Source organism: Lethenteron reissneri, chromosome 24, assembly GCF_015708825.2.
Source record: "Lethenteron reissneri isolate LAM-NWPU_2019-01 chromosome 24, ASM1570882v1, whole genome shotgun sequence".
In the NCBI taxonomy this organism is placed as follows: domain Eukaryota; kingdom Metazoa; phylum Chordata; class Hyperoartia; order Petromyzontiformes; family Petromyzontidae; genus Lethenteron; species Lethenteron reissneri.
Window position 1 is genome coordinate 20,329,574 of NC_083802.1, and position 24,537 is coordinate 20,354,110.

The 24,537-nt window shown below is 58.9% G+C and overlaps 2 protein-coding genes across 3 annotated transcripts; one reads left to right on the top strand and one right to left on the bottom strand.

The window, feature by feature from the left end:
* Positions 1-114: 114 nt before the first annotated feature.
* Positions 115-6,473, bottom strand: LOC133346794 (kxDL motif-containing protein 1-like). Of its 2 annotated transcripts, XM_061558675.1 has the most exons (6): positions 6,339-6,473; positions 4,986-5,075; positions 2,252-2,443; positions 1,811-1,963; positions 1,210-1,256; positions 115-691 (listed from the first exon to the last, which is right to left on the bottom strand). In XM_061558675.1, exons 1-6 carry the CDS (start codon positions 6,437-6,439, stop codon positions 582-584), a joined length of 693 nt encoding a protein of 230 aa, XP_061414659.1. In that variant the 5' UTR covers positions 6,440-6,473; the 3' UTR covers positions 115-581. The 2 variants fall into 2 exon arrangements, with proteins under 2 accessions (XP_061414659.1, XP_061414660.1); XM_061558676.1 differs by lacking the exons at positions 4,986-5,075; positions 6,339-6,473 and adding an exon at positions 3,701-4,959.
* Positions 5,961-22,332, top strand: LOC133346793 (junction-mediating and -regulatory protein-like). Its single transcript, XM_061558674.1, is given in 11 exon segments — positions 5,961-7,043; positions 13,533-13,706; positions 14,126-14,276; positions 14,708-14,877; positions 15,495-15,660; positions 15,777-15,964; positions 16,521-16,607; positions 16,926-17,021; positions 17,487-17,943; positions 17,946-18,167; positions 19,917-22,332. Coding segments are annotated over 11 exon segments (2,637 nt in total). The 5' UTR covers positions 5,961-6,437; the 3' UTR covers positions 20,237-22,332.
* Positions 22,333-24,537: the final 2,205 nt, after the last annotated feature.

Consider the following 24,537-nt stretch of genomic DNA (forward strand, 5'->3'; position numbering starts at 1 on the left):
GCCAGTGAAACCAGAAGAACCCTCTAACCTCACAGCCACCACCAGTCCTGACTTGGGACTGAGCCCATCCCTGGTTGAGGTGAATTGCAGAGAAACGATGTCACATGCGTTGGGGTCGATCAAACGTCTTTATTTACCCAGTCCAGAGCCACTGATTGCACAATTCCTTAAGCAAAAGACCTGGGACACGAAGCCAAGCAGGCAGCAATATTCTACACTGCCCATGCCCCAATGCACAGATGTGTCGAAGGTGCGTTGGGGTTGCTGAGTGTAATGTCCAATCGTGGAGTCGTGCAATGCCGTTGGTGACTTTTCCGAGCACCACTCGACAATATGGCGGTGAAATCCACATGGGCGTTACTCGCAACCGGCTGATGCCAGTTGACTTGCGTGTGTTCATGTGAAGGTCTGGGTGTGTTTGCGTGTGGACACGCCATGTGAATGTCCGATGAAAGTGCAGAAAAGGACCCCGACCCGCAGATCACGCACCCAGTGGAAAAAAAAACCCCACAGTGAACGGTCAAGCTCCACGGTCGTCACCACTGCAGCCAGGGCTCCTGGATCCCCACTCCCCTCGCTGCTCACGGGGGTCCGGGAGGAGGGGGACGCGCGCCCTCTGCTGACGGCGCCGCGCCCCGCGCTGCCTCACGGCGACCCTCCCGCTCCTCCTCGGCCCCCGCCTCATGGCAGCCTGCGGTGAACACACGGTGGCACCAGAAGAGCACGTGTGTGTGTGAGAGAGAACACGCGTGTGCTTGTCTAAATGTACGAACTTGTGTGTGTGTGAACAAGTGCATGTAAACAAGTGAGAGTATCAACATGCATGTGCATTAATGTACAAAACTAAAGTCTGCATGCCCTACAAACGGCCATATGAACATGAACTCCAGCAAAGGGCATTATACACCACAGCAGTGAACACACGTGTGGGAGCAATGTTCGGTCTTCTTTCGTATTGCTGATCGATGCTGAGCAACAACTAGAATTTCGCTCGTGTTGTTGCTCTAGAGACGGGGAGATCGATGTTCGGTCGCCGCGTCGATGGCATGCGTCGTGATTTATCACTAAACAGTGGGCCACGTGAAGGCTGCCATCTTCCACAGGAAGGTTTTTTTTTTATTCTCTGGGACGTGGGCATCGCTGCTATCCCAGCATTTACCGTACTGCCATCCGTAAACGTGACGGGGCACAGGGGTGGGCGACACTCACGGCTGAACGACTCGGGGTACTGCTTCTCCAGCTTGCGCCGCAGGGTTCTGTGGGGACACCGACCGCGTCACGGGGTCCACAAGGGCAGTGCAGACCGCTCCTCCAAAGACAACGCGCACGCGAGAAGCGCACATGCTCCAATGCGTTCACGTGTCTGCGTGCGCGTACTCATTTGCATTTGTACCTGTGGTCGCGGTCGCGTACGTGTACGAGCGAGAGGTCTTTAGAGCTCGTGTGCTTGTATGTATGCATGCGCTTACGTATGCACGCAAGATCGCGTCTCACAATTGCTGAGGCACCAGAGACAAGAGGGAAGGCAGCCAGACGGCGGGGAGCCGGTGTTACCAACAATTGTCCAAGCTCTGTGGTCCTCTATAAAGATATTTTCGTCACGTGGGAGGAAACCGGACCCAGGCAAGAACAACACGTGTGAGGGGGCCAAAACTGTATCCCATAAAGAAAAGAAAGATATTAGTTCACACTATGCGAAACCACCTCTGTGAGCATGCGTACTCGTTTGTGTGTACTCTATGCCTGCGTGTGTGTGCGTGCCCGTGTGTGCGTGCCCGTGTGTGGGTGCCCGTGTGCGCCGGGTACTTGCCGGATGCGACGGAAGACGGTGTCGAGGTCGCGGCGCATGTCGGCGAGCGTGCGCGTGTGCTGGGTGAAGCGTTCTGTCATGGAGGCGAGGCGCGACGATGACAGCTCGTTAAAGTTTAGCAGCATCTCGTTCGTTTTCTCAAACCGGTCCAACCTGGGGGGAGGGGGCAGAGGAGACGAGGGGAGAAGCGGCAGAAGGCAGAGTGGTGCGGGGTTCATTGACAGAGCAACTGGGATGAGATGGGTGGGACTGCCAGGGCAGCCGGTCCAATGGCCATCGTCAGTGGGTGGTCAATTGGTTATTGCATGGATTTAAAGGTTGTGGCAGTGGTGGTAAGTGGAGGTTGCCATCGTGAGTACTGGTTGTGATTGCGTTGGTGAGTGACGGTGTCTGTTTGGAGTTAGGAGTTGGTAACGCCACGAGTGTGCGGAGCAGCCTCACATGTGGCGCTGTGCTTGCACCACAGCGCTGATGTCGTCCTGGTTGACCATGCCCAGCAGCTGCGCCGTCACGTAGTCTGGGGCGCTCGCCTCCATGACCCCCACTGCCCTGGCCCCCCACCCTGACCCCTCTGCTCCGTCCCCAGACTCCAGGGGTCCCGTAGACACAAGTTCCAATGCGAGATGGCGGTCACTGTGAGATTTTAAGGGGTTGGGGTACACACCATTATATATTTACGCACTCGCATACATTCCGTATAAACAACTACCACAGCCGCCGTTTACCACTGTGGGGTCTCCACAGCGATCGTGCCAGGCTTGTTGCACTTTAAAGCCATGTGCAGTGTCAAGTCCTTGATGGCTGGAAGTCACGAGATGGTGGGGCTGGCCTTGACGGACAACTCTTAGCGGCAAGCCCCAGGTTCAGCAGCTGATCAACTCCTTGTCAGTGAACAGCAATTACCAAATTATCAGAATACATAACGTGGTTAATCAGAAGGCAGCCGTCCCTTGACCGCAACCATGGAATCTACCAGCCTCTCATTTTAACTGTACCAGATGGAAATTTAAACGGTACAACCATGGGAAGCGTCTCCGAGCTTTGTGGTTCAAAGATATGTAATAATTCCTGTCGCACAAGCACGTCCACCAAGAACATGAAATGCAATTCAAGGTGAGTAGCTTATAACCACAATGTGCTGTAAACGGACGTTGCTGTGTGATTGCACGCATGCTTAACGCGTGCACTCCCATTGCTACCGAGATGTCACTGTCGTCACTGCGACTTGAGTTTTAAGTTGCTCTGCTTTGGTATTGCTGTTTGTTACAATGTAAGCACGTTATTATTGGTGTGCTACTGTATGTTACTGTCATCATTTGTTTCATACTCTTCATATAACATAGGTTGGTACTTCTTAGTACGTTCTGTGTTGGGGTGGAGCGGTGGCGCACCAGTTAGCTCACTGGCTCAGGCCAGCGAAGAGCGACTCCGGCCCCAGGCCCTTCAGCAGGCCTTCATCCAGCGGTAGATTGCCACGAGGCTGCGTCCATTACTGTGCGTATGCTGTTATTAGCACATTTATAAACGACGTGCTGTTGTTTAACCTTTCATGTATAGTGTCTTGTATTGCTACATATTTTTAATCGTATATATTTATGATTCCCTCTGCAAAGCCATCTGTCTGGTCAGAGTGGAAGAGTAGGCCAAAACTTCCCTCTTCACGCCAGGGGCTCTCTGTGGCTGTCACCCACGGTGTCACCCACGGTGGCGGAGCGCCCCACAAACATCACGGAGGCCGCTTCCGCCGCCTGTGGCGTGAGCCGCGAGCACTTGCAGGGCTGCGCCGCGAGCACTTGCAGGGCTGCGCCTCGTGCACTTGCAGGGCTGCGCCTCGTGCACTTGCAGGGCTGCGCCTCGTGCACTTGCAGGGCTGCGCCTCCACTTACTTACATGGGCACGCGGTTACACCGCCCTGTTCTCGCCGTGCTCGTACGCCGGGATGTCCGTGTGGTGTTGCACCGCGCTGCTGTGAACGTGTTGTTACACTGCTGTGTTGCCTGTTCAATGTTTGTTGTGTTGCGTGTTCAATGTTTGCTGTGTTGCCTGTTCAATGTTTGTTGTGTTGCGTGTTCAATGTTTGCTGTGTTGCCTGTTCAATGTTTGTTGTGTTGCGTGTTCAATGTTTGCTGTGTTGCCTGTTCAATGTTTGCTGTGTTGCCTGTTCAATGTTTGTTGTGTTGCCTGTTCAATGTTTGTTGTGTTGCGTGTTCAATGTTTGCTGTGTTGCCTGTTCAATGTTTGTTGTGTTGCCTGTTCAATGTTTGCTGTGTTGCCTGTTCAATGTTTGTTGTGTTGCCTGTTCAATGTTTGTTGTGTTGCCTGTTCAATGTTTGCTGTGTTGCTGTTCAATGTTTGTTGTGTTGCCTGTTCAATGTTTGTTGTGTTGCTGTTCAATGTTTGTTGTGTTGCCTGTTCAATGTTTGTTGTGTTGCGTGTTCAATGTTTGTTGTGTTGCCTGTTCAATGTTTGTTGTGTTGCTGTTCAATGTTTGCTGTGTTGCCTGTTCAATGTTTGTTGTGTTGCGTGTTCAATGTTTGCTGTGTTGCCTGTTCAATGTTTGTTGTGTTGCGTGTTCAATGTTTGCTGTGTTGCCTGTTCAATGTTTGTTGTGTTGCCTGTTCAATGTTTGTTGTGTTGCGTGTTCAATGTTTGCTGTGTTGCCTGTTCAATGTTTGTTGTGTTGCCTGTTCAATGTTTGCTGTGTTGCCTGTTCAATGTTTGTTGTGTTGCCTGTTCAATGTTTGTTGTGTTGCCTGTTCAATGTTTGCTGTGTTGCTGTTCAATGTTTGTTGTGTTGCCTGTTCAATGTGTGTTGTGTTGCCTGTTCAATGTTTGTTGTGTTGCTGTTCAATGTTTGTTGTGTTGCCTGTTCAATGTTTGTTGTGTTGCTGTTCAATGTTTGCTGTGTTGCTGTTCAATGTTTGTTGTGTTGCCTGTTCAATGTTTGTTGTGTTGCTGTTCAATGTTTGTTGTGTTGCCTGTTCAATGTTTGTTGTGTTGCTGTTCAATGTTTGTTGTGTTGCTGTTCAATGTTTGTTGTGTTGCCTGTTCAATGTTTGTTGTGTTGCTGTTCAATGTTTGTTGTGTTGCCTGTTCAATGTTTGTTGTGTTGCTGTTCAATGTTTGTTGTGTTGCTGTTCAATGTTTGCTGTGTTATGATCCGCACTGTACTCACCGCCAGCTGCACAGGAAGTCGTACAGTGCGCGGACTCCGGGGTCCTGTTTGGGTGTCCTCGCCGCCGCCTGTTCGGCCGTCACCGTGCGGCTACAAAAACAATAGAATAGACAAAAGCTTTGTCTAACTTGCGCGTGCTAAATAATCAAGTCCACAATAAGCATGTGTAGTGGCCCAGCCAGGCGACAGGCTCCTGGGTGACCACAGACTTCGCGGGGACCGCCACGGGACCTGTCACCGGCGCGCGTGGACAGCCTCGTCAAGGGCCGCGCGTGACGTCACCAGGTGGAGGATGGGGGGCGCCATCTTGGGTGAGGAGCTCGCCGTCAGCCTCCCGCGAGTCACGTGGCAACAGCGGCTCGGGGAGGTGACGTCACAGCGTAAACAATAGGCGGAGTCGGGGACAATGACGCACGTGGGTGGATTCCGACCATTCGCGAGGAGCTCGACATCAACACTCGCGCGCTCTCCAGCCAATGGCACAGAGGGGGGCGGGGCACGTGCCGGGGCTTCGTCGTCAGTTGGGCGGGGTCTACAAACGAAGGCGGGGCTATTGGTGAAGAGGCTGGGTCACGGCTGTAAATGGGCGGGGCTATGTTAGAGAGGCGGGGCTATGGGGAGTGAGGGGCGGGGCTATGGGGAGTGAGGGGCGGGGCTATGGGGAGTGAGGGGTGGGGCTAGGGGGAGTGAGGGGCGGGACTATGGGGTGAGGGGGCGGAGCTATGGGGTGAGGGGGGCGGGGCTATGGGGAGTGAGGGGCGGGGCTATGGGGAGTGAGGGGCGGGGCTATGTTAGAGAGGCGGGGCTATGGAGAGTGAGGGGTGGGGCTAGGGAGTGAGGGGCGGGGCTATGGGGAATGAGGGGGCGGGGCTATGGGGAGTGAGGGGCGGGGCTATGGGGAGTGAGGGGCGGGGCTATGGGGAGTGAGGGGCGGGGCTAGGGAGTAAGGGGCGGGGCTAGGGAGTGAGGGGCGGGGCTTGAGACGTCAGGAGGAAATGGCAGCGGCGCCCGCGGCTTTGGGCCGCACGCTCCGATAGCGACAACAACAGCGAGAACAACAACAACAACAACAGTAACTACAACAGCATAAACGACAACAACTGCGTGGTCAACAAGGCGAACATCCACGACAACAAAGACAACAACTCCGTGAGCGACGGCAGCGGCGGCAAGAGCGACTGCACGACTTGACAAACGACATCAACAACAAAAACATCAACATCGCCACACCACCAGCGACTAGAGCGACTAGAGCGACAACAGAGCCAGGCACCACGTCGACAGCGAAGGCACCAACCACCACCACCGCATCATCATCAACAACAACAACAACAAAGAAGAGTGGTCACGCACCGGCCCGACGGGGCTGCCGCCGTGGTGGTGGTGGTGGTGGTCACCGCGGTCGTGGTTGTGCTCGAGGGGGAGGAGGTTGCGGCAGCCGTGGCGACCGCCATGTGCGAGGCGGAGGAGCGCGCGGACAGCCTGGAGGGGTGGGTGGCCATCCGCGCCGACGCCTTCAAGGAGGAGGCGCGGCGCCGCGTGGCCTTCATGGTGGCGTGGAACGACGTGGAGCAGAAGGCGGCCATCAGCTGCCACGACCGCACGGCCCAGCGGGAGCGGGCCCTGAGGGCGGCGCGGGGTGGCCCTGGGCAGCAGCAGCAGGTGGAGGTGGTGGTGGAGGTGGTGGAGGAGGTGGGAGACACGAGCTGGGCCGGCCTCTTCTCGTGCGAGGAGCTGCGCGGCCTCCACGTGCAGCTGAGCGCGCTGAGTCCCGCGCTCGAGGCCTGGGTCCCGGCCTTCCCCGAGTCGCCCTCGGGGGTGTGGGCGCTGCTGTTCCCGGCCCACGCCGGGCGGCTGCGCGACCCCGAGCGGGAGGCGCTCTGCTCGGCGCTGCAGCTCTACCTGGCGGCGGCTCTGGACGCGTGCGGCTGGACCGTGCTGCGGGAGCTCATGTTCGGGCAGGACGACGAGCTGGAGCGATACTACGAGAGCCTCAGCGACCTGCGGCGCGCGGGCCACGAGGCGGCCCTCACGCGGGCCAAGGCCGCGCTCAGGGCGGTAAGAGAGACGGGGGGTTGCGGGGGTCCCGTGGGGTCCCGTGGGGTCGTGGTCTTGTGGTCTTGCCTCGTGTCAAGTGTCGTGAAGTCACGCGGTCTCGGGCTGCTGGCGTCTCGAGATCAGGGTTTCGGGGTATTCGGACTTCAAGAACTAGGGTCACGAGGTCAAGGTCACAGGATATTCGGATCTCAAGATCGGGGTCACGGGTTCAGGGTTTGGTGGTTTGTGAGGCCATCAAGAGGGGGGCCATGGGCTCAGTGTTTGCCCCCTTATTGACAGTGGTCCCGAGCCACGTGGTATTCCTAGTCGGGTCTCGTGGTCTGCTGAACTGTTGCCATGGTTTGGATGAGGGTCGTGACCTCTTGGCGTGAGGGTCAGAGGGGATTTATGTTCACGGGGACAGCGTCTGTTGTCAGCGCCCCTGGCAGCTGGCCGAGGGGGTCAGTGGCGCGCTCTAAGGTGGGCCCCTTCACGGCCACTCGCCCCCGCCGAGACCTGGTTCCCTTTGTCACCGGCAAGGCCTTTTGTGATTAGAACAACAGGGGGACACAGTGAGAGAGACGGGGTCCCGGGACGGGTACAGGGGGGTACAGTGAGAGAGACGGGGGTCCCGGGACGGGTACAGGGGGACACAGTGAGAGAGACGGGGGTCCCGGGACGGGTACAGGGGTTGGCGTCCCGGGACGGGTATATGGATCCCGTGAGGGAGACGGCGAGGGGGGTCTTCTTCTCCTCCCGCCAGGCAGGGAGCCCCCCGCCTCCCACCTGGCAGCAGGAGGAGGAGAAGAAGAAGACCCCGTGGCAGATGGTCGCGCACAAAGCTCTCGTCTCATGCCACACTGGGCCCATTGTCCCGCCGCCGCGTCCCGCGTGGAGTGACGCGGGCTGGGGAGGGGGGCTGGGGAGGGGAGGGGGGCTGCCCCCCCCACTTCCCACAGCTGGGTCCCACCTGGACTCTCGTCCACCGTTGGGTGGCAGGTGCGAGCCGGGCCAAGCCCCCCCACCACCACCACCACCCTCTCCTAGCCCCCAGGGCAGGTAGACGGTGAATGAATAATTAAAGCCTCGACACGGGAGGAGGGTGAGGAGGAGGGTGAGGAGGAGGGAGAGTGGGTGCCGGACCCAAGCGTGGTGGCACTTCAAGGTGGACGAGGGTCCCTCTCTGTCTGGGCAGTGGATCTGTGAGGTCGTCCACTTGCTAATGAGCTTCTTGGGAGGCGAAATTGTGCCTGCGATGCGTCTACCCTGTGACCCGGATAATGGGGGTGCAGGGCCACATGGGGCAAGCCCAGACCAACACCAGACTTCCCCAGGTCACAAGCTTGATTCATCCAGCAGTGGATGGAGGATTGTTGATGGTATAACAAAAATGTATACTCGGAATTTTGGATGATCTCAATGGAGAGTGTGCTAGTGTTGATGGTGGCCGTGATGATGGTCGTATTGAGTGGGAGTGGCAGGTATGATAGTGATCGGTGAGAGTATGCAGTGCCAACGGTGGCAGCGAAAAAACCTAAGAATATGAATCCTTGCAGTCACGAAAGCTTCAAATCTAGAAGATAATGATGGTGTTGATGAAATCCGTGAGAGGCGGTGATGGCACAGGTCTATCTGGTGTCGCACTGCGTCTCGGGAGAACTAAAACTTCTGGTTTTTCACCCTTTTAAGTTTCGTTTTGAATTCTCCAGTGTTCAAATGGTCTCCAATCCTGACAGCGATTCCTCTGCCGCCGCCGTGGCGAGCGTGGAGCGTTCCCGCGTGTGGAGTTGGGCCAAGCGGAGCTCGGCGCGACCCGCCGCGTGTTTCCGATTATTTGCAGTTATCTATTTAGCTTTAGTTGTGGAAAGTGGCGGTGGGCGGCTCGTTGGGTTGCTGCTGCTGCCGCTGACTTGCCATCGACAGTGGCGCAGAGGCGGCCGCCTGGCTCAAAGGTCGGAGCGCCGAACCCACACCGCCGAGAGCCTGAGTTCACACCCCCCGGCTTGCAGGGGGCCGGTCTCGGCTAGGTCACAAAACACCATCAAATACAATTTTATTCTGCGCTAAATTTGGCTAAATTCCAGTCCCCAGAATATAAACGATTGGCGAGAGTGTGATGCGGTAACATCCGTCTATGCGGCAGTACAGGGGTTAAAGCAGTGCCCTCAACTATGAGGACAAGAGTTCACGTGAAGGGATTTCAGAAGCAGCTCTGTAGTAGCTGCTTCTGCAGGCCATTCTCTCATAGTCTAGTCGCCCTGCCTTGCGAGAGATCCGAAGTTATTGTTTGTTTTGTGACCCTGATAGCGCGATTGGGATAAAGTTGGGGAAGCACATAAAGGCATTTGTCTGGCACGGTGGCCTCTGTGGTCCCTGTGTCATGGTGAGTGTGTGTAGTTGGGGGTGGTGAGTGTGTGTCGTGGGGGGTGGTGAGTGTGTGTAGTGGGGGGTGGTGAGTGTGTGTAGTGGGGGGTGGTGAGTGTGTGTAGTGTGGGTGGTGAGTGTGTGTAGTTGGGGGTGGTGAGTGTGTGTCGTGGGGGGTGGTGAGTGTGTGTAGTGTGGGTGGTGAGTGTGTGTAGTGGGTGGTGGTGAGTGTGTGTAGTGGTGAGCAGTCCGCTGTAATTATTCATGTGTTCGTCACCTGCACTCATTGTTCTGGTTTCCTGGATGAAGCTGCATGACCCCCCACCCCCACCGGGCTCCTCACCCCCCTAATCTGGCTCGCCTGTCGCCCCCACCTGGCTAACCAGCCCCCTCCCCCCTCCCCTAATCTGGCTCACCTGTCGCCTGAGCACGTGACGTCGTCGGCAGCATAGTCACGCGGAAGCTGTGTCGCTGTGTCGCTGTGTCACGCACAAAGACAACGACCCCCGTATAGCCTCAACAGACTGTTGGAGCAAGTGCTGTTAGCGAGTAGCACTTATGAAGGTCGGCACGGTACACGAGGGGGTGGTGTGGCCAGACCCACGCCCGTGGGTCTGTACCAGGTACTCATTTGAGGCTAAGTCTACCGAGGGGAGGCCCATGACCCGTTTAGATAAAACTGGTGTTGGCTTTGGGTAGAAATTGTTTTCCTAACGCAGCGCACAAACAACTGCGCCACCTTTTCCCATCCACATGCACGTGTACACAGCCGCCCTACACGCGTGTACTGACCATACATGCACGGACACAACAAATTAACCTGTCGTGTTACTGCAGCTTTATCGCACTGAACCCGTAATTTCGGCTGCTGGAGTCACGTGCTGTAGCGCCGGCAGTAATGATGTTGTTTTGCTGCCCTGCGTAAGCGTGGGGCGTTTAAATAACCACACTTATGACATCACAGCAGCGCTATTGAGTGGGTGTGCAGTTGGTGGGTGTGTGTTTAACGTGCACATAGCCTGGCACAAGCGCATTGGTGACGTCACCGCCACTTAGTTGCGAATGGCGGTTGTTGTTATTTGGCTGTTGACGGCTGTCCCGGGGCATCTTGTTCGACTCACTGCTGGCGTGTGTGTTCCGGTGGAGTGGGGAGTGGTCGTGTAGTGGTTAGCGACAAACTATAACAGCGATACACATCCACCATGCTACACTGAGACACACAATGACAGCGACACACACATTGATGCACTGAGTCCAGAGTTCACAGTGGTAACCCAGCTTCACATGCGGGCGGTGGTGGCTCACGGGGACGTGATCTCCACCCCCCAGGGCCCCTGTGGCACGTGAGCGATTCTGTGACGCCGCTCACAGGAGGATGTCGTCGTGAGCTCACGTGCACGATTGCCACGGACTCTGCCCAATACCCCTTCGCAAAATGCACCGAGTGCAAGTGTTTTTGTTGTCTCTGTACTGGCAGCCACATTCACGATCCCCCGGGTGGTGGGCGAGCACCTGCGAAGGCTGGCACCTCTCACGAGGGGCTGGTGTGACCAGCGTCATGCCGATCCTCCATTGCCTCTCCATTGCTGGTGTGTAGACACTTGACCGGGTGCGCAATTACTTTAGGACTGAGTCAACGTAGGGAAGGCCCGTGGCTGATTCAAATACCACTTGCCACTGAACTTCGCTCGAGCCAGGGATCGAACTCGGATCACCAGATTTGAAACAGTGCAGAAGCCACTGTACCATGCTCATGTTTGTGTACACGCATACGTGTACACGTGTGCACACGCGTGCATGCACACACACACAAGCTGCCTTAACGTGTCTTGGGTTCGTATGTCAGTGTGACGTGGTGGTGGGTCGGTTTGTGTCTTTCTCCACCACTGTTTATGCCCGTATCCTGTGTGTAGTGTGCGTGTGTTTACACTGTAACCTATACATGGTAAGCACACTGCCCACGGTGCGCTCTGGATACCGTCACTGCACACCTGCCAAACGCCAACGCTGAGGATGGTCGCGCTGGGATCTGGGATCATGTTAGGGTTGTGGCCTGACCTGCAACCCCTAATCCGCTGAGATGGGGAGAGATGTTGCTTGGTTAGGGCTCGTGATGTGGTTGGTGTCAGGGTCGGGGCTAAAGTGAGGGCAGGATGGGTGACAGTGTTATCGTCAGGGTTATTGTTCGGACTCGTGTCACGGGTAGTGTGAGGGCTAGTGTCAGTATTAAGGTTGGGGTTACGATGAATGTCAGCGGTAAGGTTAGTGACAGGGATAGTGTTAGTGTCTGAACTTCTTTCGCACCGTACGTAGCCAACCGTGCCACGGTATTTGGATCAGCAGTAAGGTTAGGGTCAGTGTGAATGGTTACAGTTGTTGTTAAGGTCAGGGCTAGTGCTGGGTTTACAGGCTCGTGTTGGGGTGAGAGCTGGTAATGTTGAGGGTAGAGTCAGTGGTGGAGTTGTGATGTGGGAGCGTGGGGCGGCGAGTGTTATTGTCGGTGCTAGGGCTGGTGTTATGATTAGGGAGGTGGCTGTTTCTCTCCTGCTGCTGCTGCTCCCTCCGTTTGGAATTCCTTCCTCTGGCCGCCTGCAAGGCTGAGCCCTCTCCCTGCCCCCCTCCCCCAGCCCCCTTCCTGCCCCCCTCCCCCAGCTCAAGTCCAGGCTCGAGACTTCTTGCCTCTGCCTACAGTGCCTGCCGCTCTCGATGAATTGTCTTCTAAGAATTCCTACCCACGGTGATATAAATAGTAATGTAAAAAATACAACTCTCTGTCAATCCATTGTTGGATGGAGGCTTCCCCCCTCCCATGTCTTTTCAGTCATGGGGGTTGTTTTACCATACTTCACCACGTTGGTCATTGCAAGTTGGTGAAGTGGGACGTTCCTCCTCCCGTAAAGTCGTCTCGCTGACTGTGGCGTTCTTCCCGTCGCTCTAGAAAAATACTCCGCCCCTCTCGCTCGGGGAGCCAGACCGACCCCAGCTCGCTCCTTGCCGTGTTGCGACGTTAAGGATCTTCTTGCGTACGGCCATGCAAAAGGTCCACAAGGCGGTCTCGATATCCAGGTCCAGGTTATTTAGCTGATTGCCAGTATTTGTGGAGGCCGTGATGAGCGACTCCTCCATTCCTCTGCCAAGCGACGGCACGGGGCGGTGGTTGAGGGCAAGGTCCACGGCCTGCGTCGTTCTCTTTCGTTTGCGCGGTGCTCGCGTGAGGTCTTCGTGCGGTGAATGAGCATGGTTCTGTGTCTTCTGGTCGGATCGAAACCGCCGGGGGGGTCCTGTGTGGGGTCGGACGAGAGGTTGGGCGCAAGGCTTCTGGTCGGTGTCACGGGCCGCCCTGCCACCCGTGCCCACGCGGCGTTGGCGTGGACTTGTCGGGGTCACACGTTGGCTCCGCCAGCACCATTGCGTCATTGATTGCGTAAGCGATGGGAGACACGAGGCGCAATCGTGTCACCCGCCGATGACACGAGGTGTGATCGTGTCCAGCCCCGCAGCGTTGGAGGGGGCTGGAAAGGGCGGAGCGCCCCCCACCCACCCTCTGCGGAAGGCTGAGTGCCATCTCCTTCCGAACTTTCAGGTTAAGTCACAAAGGGTTGGCACGATGTTTACCCACCAGCGGCGATTCCCCCAGAGAAAACCCACAGCCTATTTCATGAAGGTGCTGCTGTGTGCAGAGGCACGGCAGGCCAAAACAGATCGCCGCTGAGCATTTCACACTCATTGGCTATGTCGTGCCCCTTCCCCCGCCCCCCCGCCGAGTGTTTGTATGCCGACCTTTTAGAGAGGTCAGGCCAAAGGGTTGGTTCTGTTACCGATAACGTGAGGTGTGATTGGGTTACTGAACAACAAGATGCCTGATTGTACAGGTGTTTGAGGAGCGGTCTTGAGTTCGATTCCCACTCCTGACCAACATCAGTGTCGAATATCTGAACTGATCCTGGTCGACACAGCCTTAAGTGAGTATCTAGTGCCATGTGTAAAACATCGACAGAGGTGGCTGAACGTGGTGTTGGCCGCAGCACTCAGTCATGTGCCCTGCTGGCCTTCATAGGTGCTTGCCTAACAGCACTTTCCCCAACATTCTGTTCAGGCTATATGGGAAATCTTTCATAATATATGTGTGTGTGCGTGTGTGCACAGACGTTTGAGCAGCACAAGCGCACGGAGCGCCTGGTGGACATGCTGTGCGTGTACGCGGCGGAGGACGACGCGTACGAGCAGCTGGTCACCGCCGCCGCCGAGCTGCACCAGTACCTGCTGCAGCCCTTCCGCGACATGCGCGAGCTCGCCATGCTGCAGCGCCAGCTCATCCGGGTCAGGAGGCGGGGGCCACGCGGGCTCGGGGCTGGGGCCACGCGGGTCACGGGGTCACGGGGGTAGTTTGGGGTGAGGGAGCGTTTAGGGGTCAGGCGGCAAGGGGTCGGGAGGTGGCGTGTAGTTAGAGGGTGGCGTGGGGTCGGGGTGGTGCCGGGTCAGGGGTCGGCGTGGGTTTGGAGGGTGGTTCTGGCCGAGCGGGTAACAGTTTGGGGCAAGAGGGAGGCTCGCGGTCAGAGTGCAGAACGACGCGGTGCAGGGTTCACTCGGGATGAGCGGCAGTTCAACAAATGGTGAGGTTAGTGGGGAGCATGGGGTGACGAGTCAGAAGGGGGTCACGGGGCAGCACTGGCGATCTGCTCCTGTGGAATCCTGACCTCCCGTCTCACTCCCTGTGTCCCCCCCCGCCCGCCCTGCAGAAGACGCTGGATTCGGAGGAGCTGGGCCCCCGGCGTGTGCAGGAGCTGCAGCGCGAGGAGCAGGACTGGGCGCAGAAGGCGGAGCACGCGGTGCACGCTATCCAGGACATCACCGTGCAGTACTTCCACACCACCGTCAAGGCCCTCAAGGGTGCGCAGCCACCGTGGGCGTGAGGGGGGAGTTGACACGATTATTGCTGCGGTGCGCAAGCGTGGGTGCCGTGGGTGTATGGCGATCGATCCTGGCGGTGATCCATGAAGTTGGGGGTCACGGAGATTGGGGTGAGCTTCATCTCCGGGAGTGGTGGCGCAGCGGTAAGCGCGCTGTGCTATGAACCCAGCGATCCGAGTTCAGCTCCCACTCGTGGTCAATACAAATGTCTAAACGGGTCCTGGGCCTCTCCTAGATTGACTTGGCCTCAAATTAATACCGAGTATGGTGTATAAAGATCAGCACTGGGGAGACAAAGGCGGCCAGGCAAGGTGCTGGCCACTCACCCCCTCGTGTGCTTTGCCGGCTTTCATAAGTGCTGCTCTCTAGCAGTCTGTGGAGTCTATAGGGGGTCTCTTTGTCTTTGTCAGCCCTGCTGAGTCAGATGGAGGCCGACGAGCGGCAGTTTGGGCAGGCGGCGTGGGGCACGGTGCAGCAGCGCCTCGAGCGCCTGCGCTTCCTCGTCGCCAAGGAGACGCTGCAGCTGATGCGGGGACGCGAGATGTGTCTCACACGCAAGCGGCAAGACATCAAGCGTGAGGTGCGCGGCCGCTCGCCACCCTGCCCTCGCCCTCGCCCCTCGCCTTGCCTCAGGCACTGCCATAGTTAGTGCCGTATGTAAGGGTGTGTGCGTGTTTGTAGTGGCTGTGTCTCTGTATGTACGTGTTACGTTTGTCCGTGCTTGCATGCGTGTTTATATCTGTGTTTGTGAAAGCTCTGAACGCAATCGTCATCATCGGTGAGTTCCGGCAGGCGAGGCTGCGTTGGGTGGGTCATGTAGCCCGCATGCCCAGCCACCGTATGCCCAAGCAGCTTTTGTTTGGCTGGATGGAGGGGGCTAAATGGGTGTGGCACAGGCTAGAGAGATGGACTGATGTGGTCCAGAATGCTGTGTAGCTGAGTGGACTTTCCGATAAGGCCCGTGAAGGACGCGATTGGACAGTTGGAGGCAGTCGCCCTCCAACAACAACAGAGGGCGGCGGAGATCATGGCACCTGGGTCTGTCCCATGACCTTATGCCAGCATCGAGCCTTCCACACTTCATTTGGCCTCAAAGTTCGCCTAGCCTGGGGCAAGCGCCACGGTGACATCACCACCACGTAGAGGCGAACGGTGGCTGTTGTCGCGTGCGCGGATGACGCTCGCGTGCGCGCGTAGATGTCGGAGATGACGGCGGGCGAGGACGCGCAGGAGCAGCTCGACGCGCTGGAGCGCAACTTCTACGGCGTGCAGCTGGAGCTGTACGCGGCGCAGCTGGAGAGCCTGCGCTGCGAGGAGCAGCTGCTCACCACCTCGCTCGACTCGCTCAAGCGGCAGATCCGCGGTGAGGAGCGCGCGCGCCACCGCCTCTCGACACGCGCTCTCACGATCGCGTTGGCACGCGCGCGCAGCGCGCGCTCTGGCGCCCGCGGTAATGACGCGCGTGTCCGTGCGGCGCAGAGCGCGAGGACGAGGTGACGTACTTCGACGCGTACGAGAGCCTGGAGGACCTGGAGGCCTCCGTGCACTTCCGTGCCCAGCAGGCGGCGGGGGCGGCGGAGACGGCGCGGCTCCGCCAACAGGCGCTGCGGCTGCAGAGCAAGCGGGCGCGCATATCCTCTAAGCGCGCGTACCTGCGCAGCAAGCGGGTAAGCAACCCCCCACCCCCTGCCCCCTCCCTCCCTGTAGTCTCCTCCCATAAAGCCATAGGTGGTCCTCGACGTCATCAGCCATGGTCAATCCACTGCTGGATGAAGGCCTCCTGCCCCAACTCGCCGCCACCTCTCAAGATCCCCCGCGGTGCAACGATCCATCCGGCAGCCCCTCGCGAACCGATCTCGTCGCTGCATCTCCAGGGTGGACGTGGTCTGGGACGCGCTCCGTTCCGTGGCGGCCGCTCCGTTACTCTTCTAGAGCGTCGTCCATGGTCCCTTGTTAGCTTTGATGCCTCCTGCCTAAGCCTCGCTGACTTCTTTTGTGGTCCCATATTGGGATGTTTCTTTAAATCCTCTTGCAATAATCACCCTAAATTATTGTAGTTGTTTCTCAAGCTTAATTTTTCTGTGAACGGATTAAAAAGTAATTTGTCTTCAGTGTTGTGCCAAGTTTTGACGTTGGTCACTGCGGTCACCGAGACCACTCTTGCCTGGCTAAACAAACCAAATAAAACTAAAGCCTCTGACCGCCCCCCCCCTCCCCCCGCAGGAGACGTGCATCGCTCGGCAAAGGCAGAAGGAGCAGGAGCAGGAGCAGCGCGACGAGCGCTACCGGCAGCACCACGCCGTGCACCTGGTGAGTGTCGCCGTGCACCCGCCGATGAGCGGTGCCGTCGCCGCGGCGAGGCCCGATCCTCCTGCGGTCGTCTCCCCGAGTGATGCCCACCCACGTTTCTAATATGGAGAACGATGCACCGGCACGCTCGCCCCAGCGCCACGCTCGCTGCCAAGGTGACGGCGGCGAGCGTGGAAATGGCGGCGAGCGTGGGGACGGCGGTGAGCGTCGTGCGTCTCCACGCCACGGCTGCTCCCCTGTGCTGCCACCGCCGTGTGTGCTTGACCCTGAGCCTCTGCCCCCCACCGCCCCCCCCCCCCCCGTGTTTGCGCCGAACAGAAGCGGGAGCAGCATCGGGAGGGGAGGAGGAGGGAGAGCGAGCGAGTGCAGAGCGAGCGGCAGAAGACGCTGGAGCGGCTGCAGGCGTACCGCCAGGTACGGGCGCGCACGGGCGCCATGCGGCTCCGACCACAGGAGACGCACGGCCCAGCTACGATCGCACGACAACCACAACAGCCATGGCAGCTATGGCAGCTATGGCTGCGGCTGTTGTGTTAGCACTGTGGGGAGCGTGGGGTGATGCTGCTACCTATCGATCATCTCTGTTAACCTGTAACATGGTGGTCTGCCCCATGGCCTCCTGCCACCGAGCGTTGGACAGTTCACGTGACCTCAAAGTGCACCTAGCCCGGCACAAGCACTGCAGTGACATCACCCACACTTAGTGGCAAGTGACGGCTAGGCTTACCGTGAGACCATGTGAAGTGTGGAAGGCTGGCAAGTCACGGGGCCGAGATAGCTGGCAGATGCGCCACCCATGCTGACCACCGTACCAGCCGTTTCGTACACACGCACGTGGTTGCGTGGTTGATCGGTGCGCGTGTGTGGACGGGCAAACAGAAACACCCACAGCAGATGGTGCTGCGACCTCCACGCTACCAACCCCCGAGCACACGGCGCGGCGGCGGCGGCACCATCAGCGCCGTGAGCAGCCGCTTCCCGTCGCTCCTGTCGCTCTGCTCCGTCTCCTCATCCTCCTCGTCGCCATCGTCGCGGCCGCAGCCGCTGCTCCACACCGAGACCCCCAAACCGTGGCAGGCGCCGGCACGCAAGCCCGAGCGGGGGGCCCGGGCCCCACGCGCCCCCCGCGACATCCCCGTTCACATCTTCTGCGCGGGGCCGCCCGCGGGAGGCGGTGCGGGGGCGGACGAAGCCGGAAGCGCACCGCGGGACGAGTCTCCTCTGCGGGACGAGTCTCCTCCACGGCCGCTCACGGCGCCGCCGCCGCCGCCTCCCGGCCCTCCCCCTCCGCCGCCCCCCCCTCCCCCGCCGCCGCCGCCCCCCCCGCCGTGCCCCCCGCCCCTCCCCCGCTGCCATCGCCGGATACGCCGGGCGCCGCCGGGACGAGCGGGCGCGCCGAGCGCGCCGAGCGCGTGGCCCGGAAGGAGGCGGCGGCGGCGCCGGTCGCCACGCTGCTGCTCGACACGGGGCTGCTGCGCGACGCGCGAAGCCGCCTGCGCAGCGCGGCACGCAGCAGCAACGGCGGGGACGGCAATGCGGCCCCCACAGCGGAGCGCAGGGGTAGGGGCACGCGAGGGGGGCGTGGTGTGTGTCAACGGGGTGTGTAGCGGTGGTTTGTGTGTGTGTGCGGCGTGTGTGTGTACCGGGCGCGTAGTGGTGGTGTGTGTGTGTGCGGCGTGTGTGTGTGTACAGGCGTGTAGTGGTGGTGTGTGTGCGGCGTGTGTGTGTGTTCGGGGCGCGTAGTGGTGGTGTGTGTGTGTGTACGGGGCGCGTAGTGGTGGTGTGTGTGTGCGCGGCGTGTGTGTGTGTACGGGGCGCGTAGTGGTGGTGTGTGTGTACGGGGCATGTAGTGGTGGTGTGTGTGTGCGCGGCGTGTGTGTACGAGGCGCGTAGTGGTGGTGTGTGTGCGCGCGGCATGTGTGTGTGTACGAGGCGCGTAGTGGTGGTGTGTGTGTGCGCGGCGTGTGTGTATACGGGGCGCGTAGTGGTGGTGTGTGTGTGCACGGCGTGTGTGTGTGTACGAGGCGTGTAGTGGTGTTGTGTGTGTGCGCGGCGTGTGTGTGTGTGTGTACGAGGCGCGTAGTGGTGGTGTGTGTGTGTGCGGCGTGTGTGTATACGGGGCGCGTAGTGGTGGTGTGTATGTGCACGGCGTGTGTGTGTACGAGGCGCGTAGTGGTGGTGTGTGTGTGCGGCGTGTGTGTGTGTACGGGGCGCGTAGTGGTGGTGTGTGTGTGTGTGCGCGCATGTGTGTGTACGGGGCGCGTAGTGGTGGTGTGTGTGTGTAATGTGTTGGTTTGCCGGTTGAGAGGCGACACTGGGGAAACTGTAGTCTGGCCAATGCTGCACAGGAGATCTTTGTCTTGGGTGTGGGGCTTGTGTAAATACCTAAGGGGGTGTGCATTGTCGGGGCGAGTGGGAGTGTTGTTACGTGTACGTATATTTGTGTGCGTATTCACATGTCTGTGGGAGGAGGGTCCATGCTCACGGTTTTGCTGAGTGGTTACTTTATTTTTAGTTTTCCCAGAGGGAGCTGGGGGAGTGCAGCAAACGAGCCCGGCTTTGAAATCTCGGCCGAGTTCTGTTCTTGGCACACTGTACTTGGCACACTGTACTTGATGTTGTAAGTCACTGTATCTGGCACCACGTTTGCGCACGGCCGTGTCTGGCGCGGTTTTGTGTCCGTGCTGCCCACGGTGTCTGCGTTGTGTTGCTCTGCGTCGCGTTCCGCGTGTCGTCTGGACACGTGGCCGCGACTCACGGTCAGCGCTGTGCGGTCTGCATCGACGCGAGCTACACGTTACACGTGCCTGCACACGCATGTGTTCGTGTGTTCGTGCATGTTGGCCTTCATAGGTGCTCATTGACATACGTGTCTCTGCGCCCGGTGGTGTAGCGGTTCGCGCGCTGTGCTACGAATCCGGCAACCCAAGTTCGATTTCCGCTCATGGCCGACGATTAGTTTAAGACCAGTGACGATTATCTGCACCAGTCCTGGGCCTCCCCGAGGTCGATTCAGTCTCAAAGGAGTACCTGGTGAAATGTGTAAACTTCACCACTGGGGAGACATCGACGGACAGGCATGGTGCTGGCCACCCACACCCTCGTGTGCCGTGCCGGCCTTCAGCACTTGCCCCAACAGTCTGTTCAAGGCTATATTGGGAATCTTTGTCTTTAGTTTGTGTTTGTGCATTTGTGAGTGCCAATGTATGTTTTAGCTGTGTGCCCGTGTCTCCGCGTGCATGCCAACCTACGCATGACCACCCCATTCCCCTCCCGCACCACCGCACTTCCCCGTGCCCCACCCCCCAGGCTCTCCCATGGACGAGGTGCTGGCGTCGCTGAAACGCGGCGGCTTCCACCTGCGCAAGGTGGCGGAGCGGCAGGCAGCGCCCTGCGAGAGCGACGAGGGCGACGAGGACAGCCTCATGGCGCAGATCCGCCGCGGCGTGAAGCTCAAGAAGGTGGTGCCCGGTGGCACGGACGTCGACGGGCCCCGCACCTACCCCGACGCAGACCCCCTCACGCGGAGCATCCGCCAGGCGATGATGAGGATCAAGGAGGCGTCGCCCGACTCGGACGAGGAGGAGGAGGAAGAGGAAAACATGACGAGCGGCGAGTGGGAGAGCTGAGCGTCGCCCGCCCCGGGGCCCGGCGCACCAACGTGGCCGCGCCCGTGGGGGGAGGGGGAGGAGAGGGCTCCGGTCGCCGTGCGGCCTGCGCGAGCCGGGAGCTGCCGGGGCCTCGGCCGGCGGGGTGCACGGCACCCGGCGGGCCACGGGGGGGGGGGGGGAGCGGCCCCGCATGAGCCGCCGGCACCGCCCGTGCCGTACCACGAGGGAGTCGAAGCTCTTCACGACCCGAGTTGGTTGAACGAGACCGTCTAATTAACACGTTGGGGCTCTCGGCAACGGGACCCAGTGGCGCTGCCCTCGTTCAACATTTGTACTCCGTCTTTGTTTATTTAATTGAGCATTTTATGATTTTTATGCAAAAAAAATCAGTATTGTGTTTATTTATTGGCTGGGGGAGACTTGTATCCTACTCCCCTATGATGCACCAGGGACCCGGGGTCAAACCCGGGTCCCTCACTGTGAGGCCTCGTCTGCACGACTCGCAACTCGAGCGCCTCGCAGTCGAAGCCGGCCGGGTTGGATACCCGGTCCCAGGCTCTGGTTCCAGAAGGGGCTGCGGCGCAGCAGCACATTCACTTTAAACGCCGTGGGAGTCGCGGCGCCGGCGCCGGCATCCCTGGCGCCGCTACGGGCCGAGCAGGGAGCCCGGGGTGGGGGAATCGAGACACGGGGGGGCGTGTGCACCCACCATGGAGCGGACACCGGCGGGGAGGCTGCGGGAGCTGCCATGGGGGGGGGGGGGAGATTGGGATGGTGCTTTTTGAGAAGTGACGATTGCAAAGTAGGTTCTTGTTGGGTAAGGAGCAATGGCACTTTTCTGCCAGGAGGTCTTCACCACAGGGATCCCGGTGGCCCCTCCCGTGCCCCACACTCGCCCCTCCCGTGCCCCACACTCGCCCCTCCCGTGCCCCACACTCGCCCCACTCGCCCCTCTCGTGCCCCACACTTACCCCACACTCGCCCCTCCCGTGCCCCACACTCGCCCCACACTCGCCCCTCACGTGCCCCACACTCGCCCCTCCCGTGCCCCACACTCGCCCCTCCCGTGCCCCACACTCGCCCCACACTCGCCCCTCCCGTGGTGCTCAGCCTCCGCCTTCCCGTAGCTTGGGTCCCGCGAAGCGCCCCTCGTCCCCGCCGAGCGATCAACACTACACGGGGCGTGCCGCTGTGCTTTTGAGTTTAACCTCCACGTGTTTTACAAACTCATCTAGATGACTGTACACGGTGTTATTTATAGGCGTCTGGCTTTTTAAACGGTTTTGTGTTAATGAAGCCCCACTCGCCCCTTGCCCTGGGGATCAGGTGACCTTGCGCAGTTACCCAGGTCACAGGAGTCTGGGGTCCAGTGACCCAGTTCAGTAGTGAATTAGAATCCAAGGTCCTGACCCAATGACATTGGATCAAGGTTCTGGAGTCCAGTGACGTCCCTGGCTCTGGGTGCGGCGGCATGATCCCCAGCACCGACGGCGCCGCGCTCGTGACGAGCGGGGCGGTGCGTGGCGCCCTGAGCTACGTGGAGGTGGGGCCCCGTGTGGGAGGTGGAGCGTCTCCGCGCTGCACAAGGAGCAGCAAGTCACCGCTGCACCTAAAGCAGGAAAATCAGCAGCAGGAGAAACAAAAGTTCCTGGATTGGCAGCAGCAGGAGGATGGGAGATGGCTGTGATTTAAGTTTGTCAGGCGGTCTCATCCCCAGGACGCCGGCCCCTGCCCCAGCCCCCAACGAGCAGGGTTTGGGTTTTGACTCCAGGATGAGGCCTCGTCTCTCCGAGTCGCTGGGAGTGGTGGTGATGGGGAGCGCCCGGGTCTCCGAGTTGACCAAAACCTTGCTTCTGTCGGAAGCGGAAGTCACCCGTGTCCCCTGTTCCAGCCGATTCGGGGGTCCGTGGATTGGGGCTCGTTCATGGCCTCCCGTATCCAGACCATACAGGAGAGAGGTCACAGAGACCAGAGATTTCTCTCGTGGACACCCAGGGTTAATTAAGCACAGGACTTGTATAACTGACATGTGTAAACCCATTTACTCTCAACACTTTCCCCATTTCCCCTGCCTATGACCGACTGCCTCTGTATAAATAAATACGCCCACTGTTCTTCTACAGCGTCTTCAGATATGGTTGCATTGCTTTCTCACAAGACTGAGATTTATAGACCTACCCAGGCTCGTAGACTTATAAATGACTTTTTACTCAAATGACCAATGAGGCAGTGTTCATTTCTTGTGCTGATACCGTGTGTACACATCTGTGCCGTGCATGTACTGTGTGCGTGGTACGCATACCTCGTGTTTTTGGGGTTGTATTGTGCGTCTGGCATGACATCGGACGATTTTTTTGCGTGTGGAGCTTCTGCAGGAACTGAAGTTTAATTCAGGAATTGAATCTCGCTCTTGACGAAGCTCTCGAGCACACGGAACGACGTCTCAAGGCGGCACAACCCCAGAACCTGGGGAGCAGCAGCGGCGCGCAAGCAGCCGGTGTGGGGAGCAGCAAGCCGACAGTGCCACGAGGAAGAGGGAGCTTTGAGCAGTGACGGAGGAATGCTGGGAGCGAGGGCTATTTTTGCATCGCCGCTGTATAAAGCACCATCCCCCCCTCCCCCCAGTTAAGCCAGAGATAGTCGAATACATTCTGATGGCGAGCACCTATTAAGGTTGGCAGGGCGGCACTCGGGGGTAGTGCAATCCACACCACGCCCGCCTTTGTTCCCTCGGTGTTGACTACACTGCAACAGGTGCTCATTTACAGCCGAGTTGACCTAAAGGTGGCTTGGCACGGGTTCAGATATTCACCACCGATATGTATGTTGAACTTTTGCATCCTATGAAGCCAACCATGCTAATCGGAGGTGCAGGGCAAGAACGACAAATTAAATTCAGAAATCCCCGCTCACTCCACGAGACACCCCACCTGGCGACATCGCCACGGGAGCGCAGTGCACGGAGGTTGCATCTGAAGTGCCACCACGCGACAGCTTTCCTCTTGGCACTCCCATCTCCCACGCACGACGACTCGCAGGGGAACTGTGGCCAGAGGGAACGACGCCGCGGCGCTCACCGAGTCCCCAAACGGACAGAGGACACGAGGGGACGCCGGCGCCATGGACAAAACGATTTATTCGCAGTGGGGGAAAAAAAAAAAAAAGAGGAGCGACGCGGGGTCGGGGCAGAAACCAACAGCGTCTCTCGTCGCGGGTCGGCGCTCCCTCGGCGGGGAGGGCCCCCACCATCGCTCTCGTTTTGATCGTAGGCCCAACTGGAACGGGTTCACACACTCGACGTCGCGAGGGGACGCTCGACCTCGCTGGCTCAAACGTCGGCAAAAGATGAGCTTTCCCAGGGCTGCCCATCGCTTGGAACGCTTCTCAAGTTTCCTCGATAAATAAAGTAATACTGCACTACTTAAAACCCACAAATAAACTTGATAACGCACAGTAGTAATAATAGTAGTAGCTTAACGATTGGCAAAGTTTACCCATTCAAAAAAGAAAAACATCCGAACGCCCCCTCGAAACGACCTCGCGACAAATTACAAAAGAGACGCGGTCTCGCCAGCCCTCGCCGACCCTGTCGTTGAGAGAGCCCTGCCTCCGTCTCAGCCACTGCGGCGGTGCGTTTGCCGCGTTGGTCGCGGGCGTCCTCGTCGGCGGTGGTGGAACGGCGCGGGGGACGGCAGCCTGACTGACGGCCCGCCTCGAGAGGAAGACTGCGAGACCTGTGACCCCCGCCGCGAGGGAAGGGGGCGGAACCCGGTGGGGATGAAGGCGACCTCAAGGCACCCCCCCCCCGAAAAAATACCCACTCCCGCCCCCTCCTCTCGCAGGCGCGCCCCCCCCCCCCCACCCGCCCTCCGATACTCCGTCCCCAGCGGCGAAGGGGACGCGCTCCGACCCCCACCACCGGCCCCAAGACCCTTTTTTAACGCACAGGGTGGCTGCCCTGACCCCTGACCCCTGCTGCCCGACGCCTGAGCGCCGTGGGCAGCAGCAGCAGCATCGTGGGAGAAGCTGTCGCGCTCCACGCGATCGCGCACGGCACTACGCCTAAACACGGCCACGAATGAACGATATAAGTGCGACTCCAAGCAAGTCCTCCTACACATTTGATAATATATACTAGGCTCATCGTGGATAGTTGATTGGATGGAAGGTATTTGGTTACTACACAATAGTCGTTCAGCCCTAAGTCCATTCACTGGATATACTGCACGATATTTGATACGTATGCCGAGAGGGACCTAAATCTAGCAAATGACGCCGCACAGAATGGACGGACACGAGACGGTGCGCGGGGACAGCGG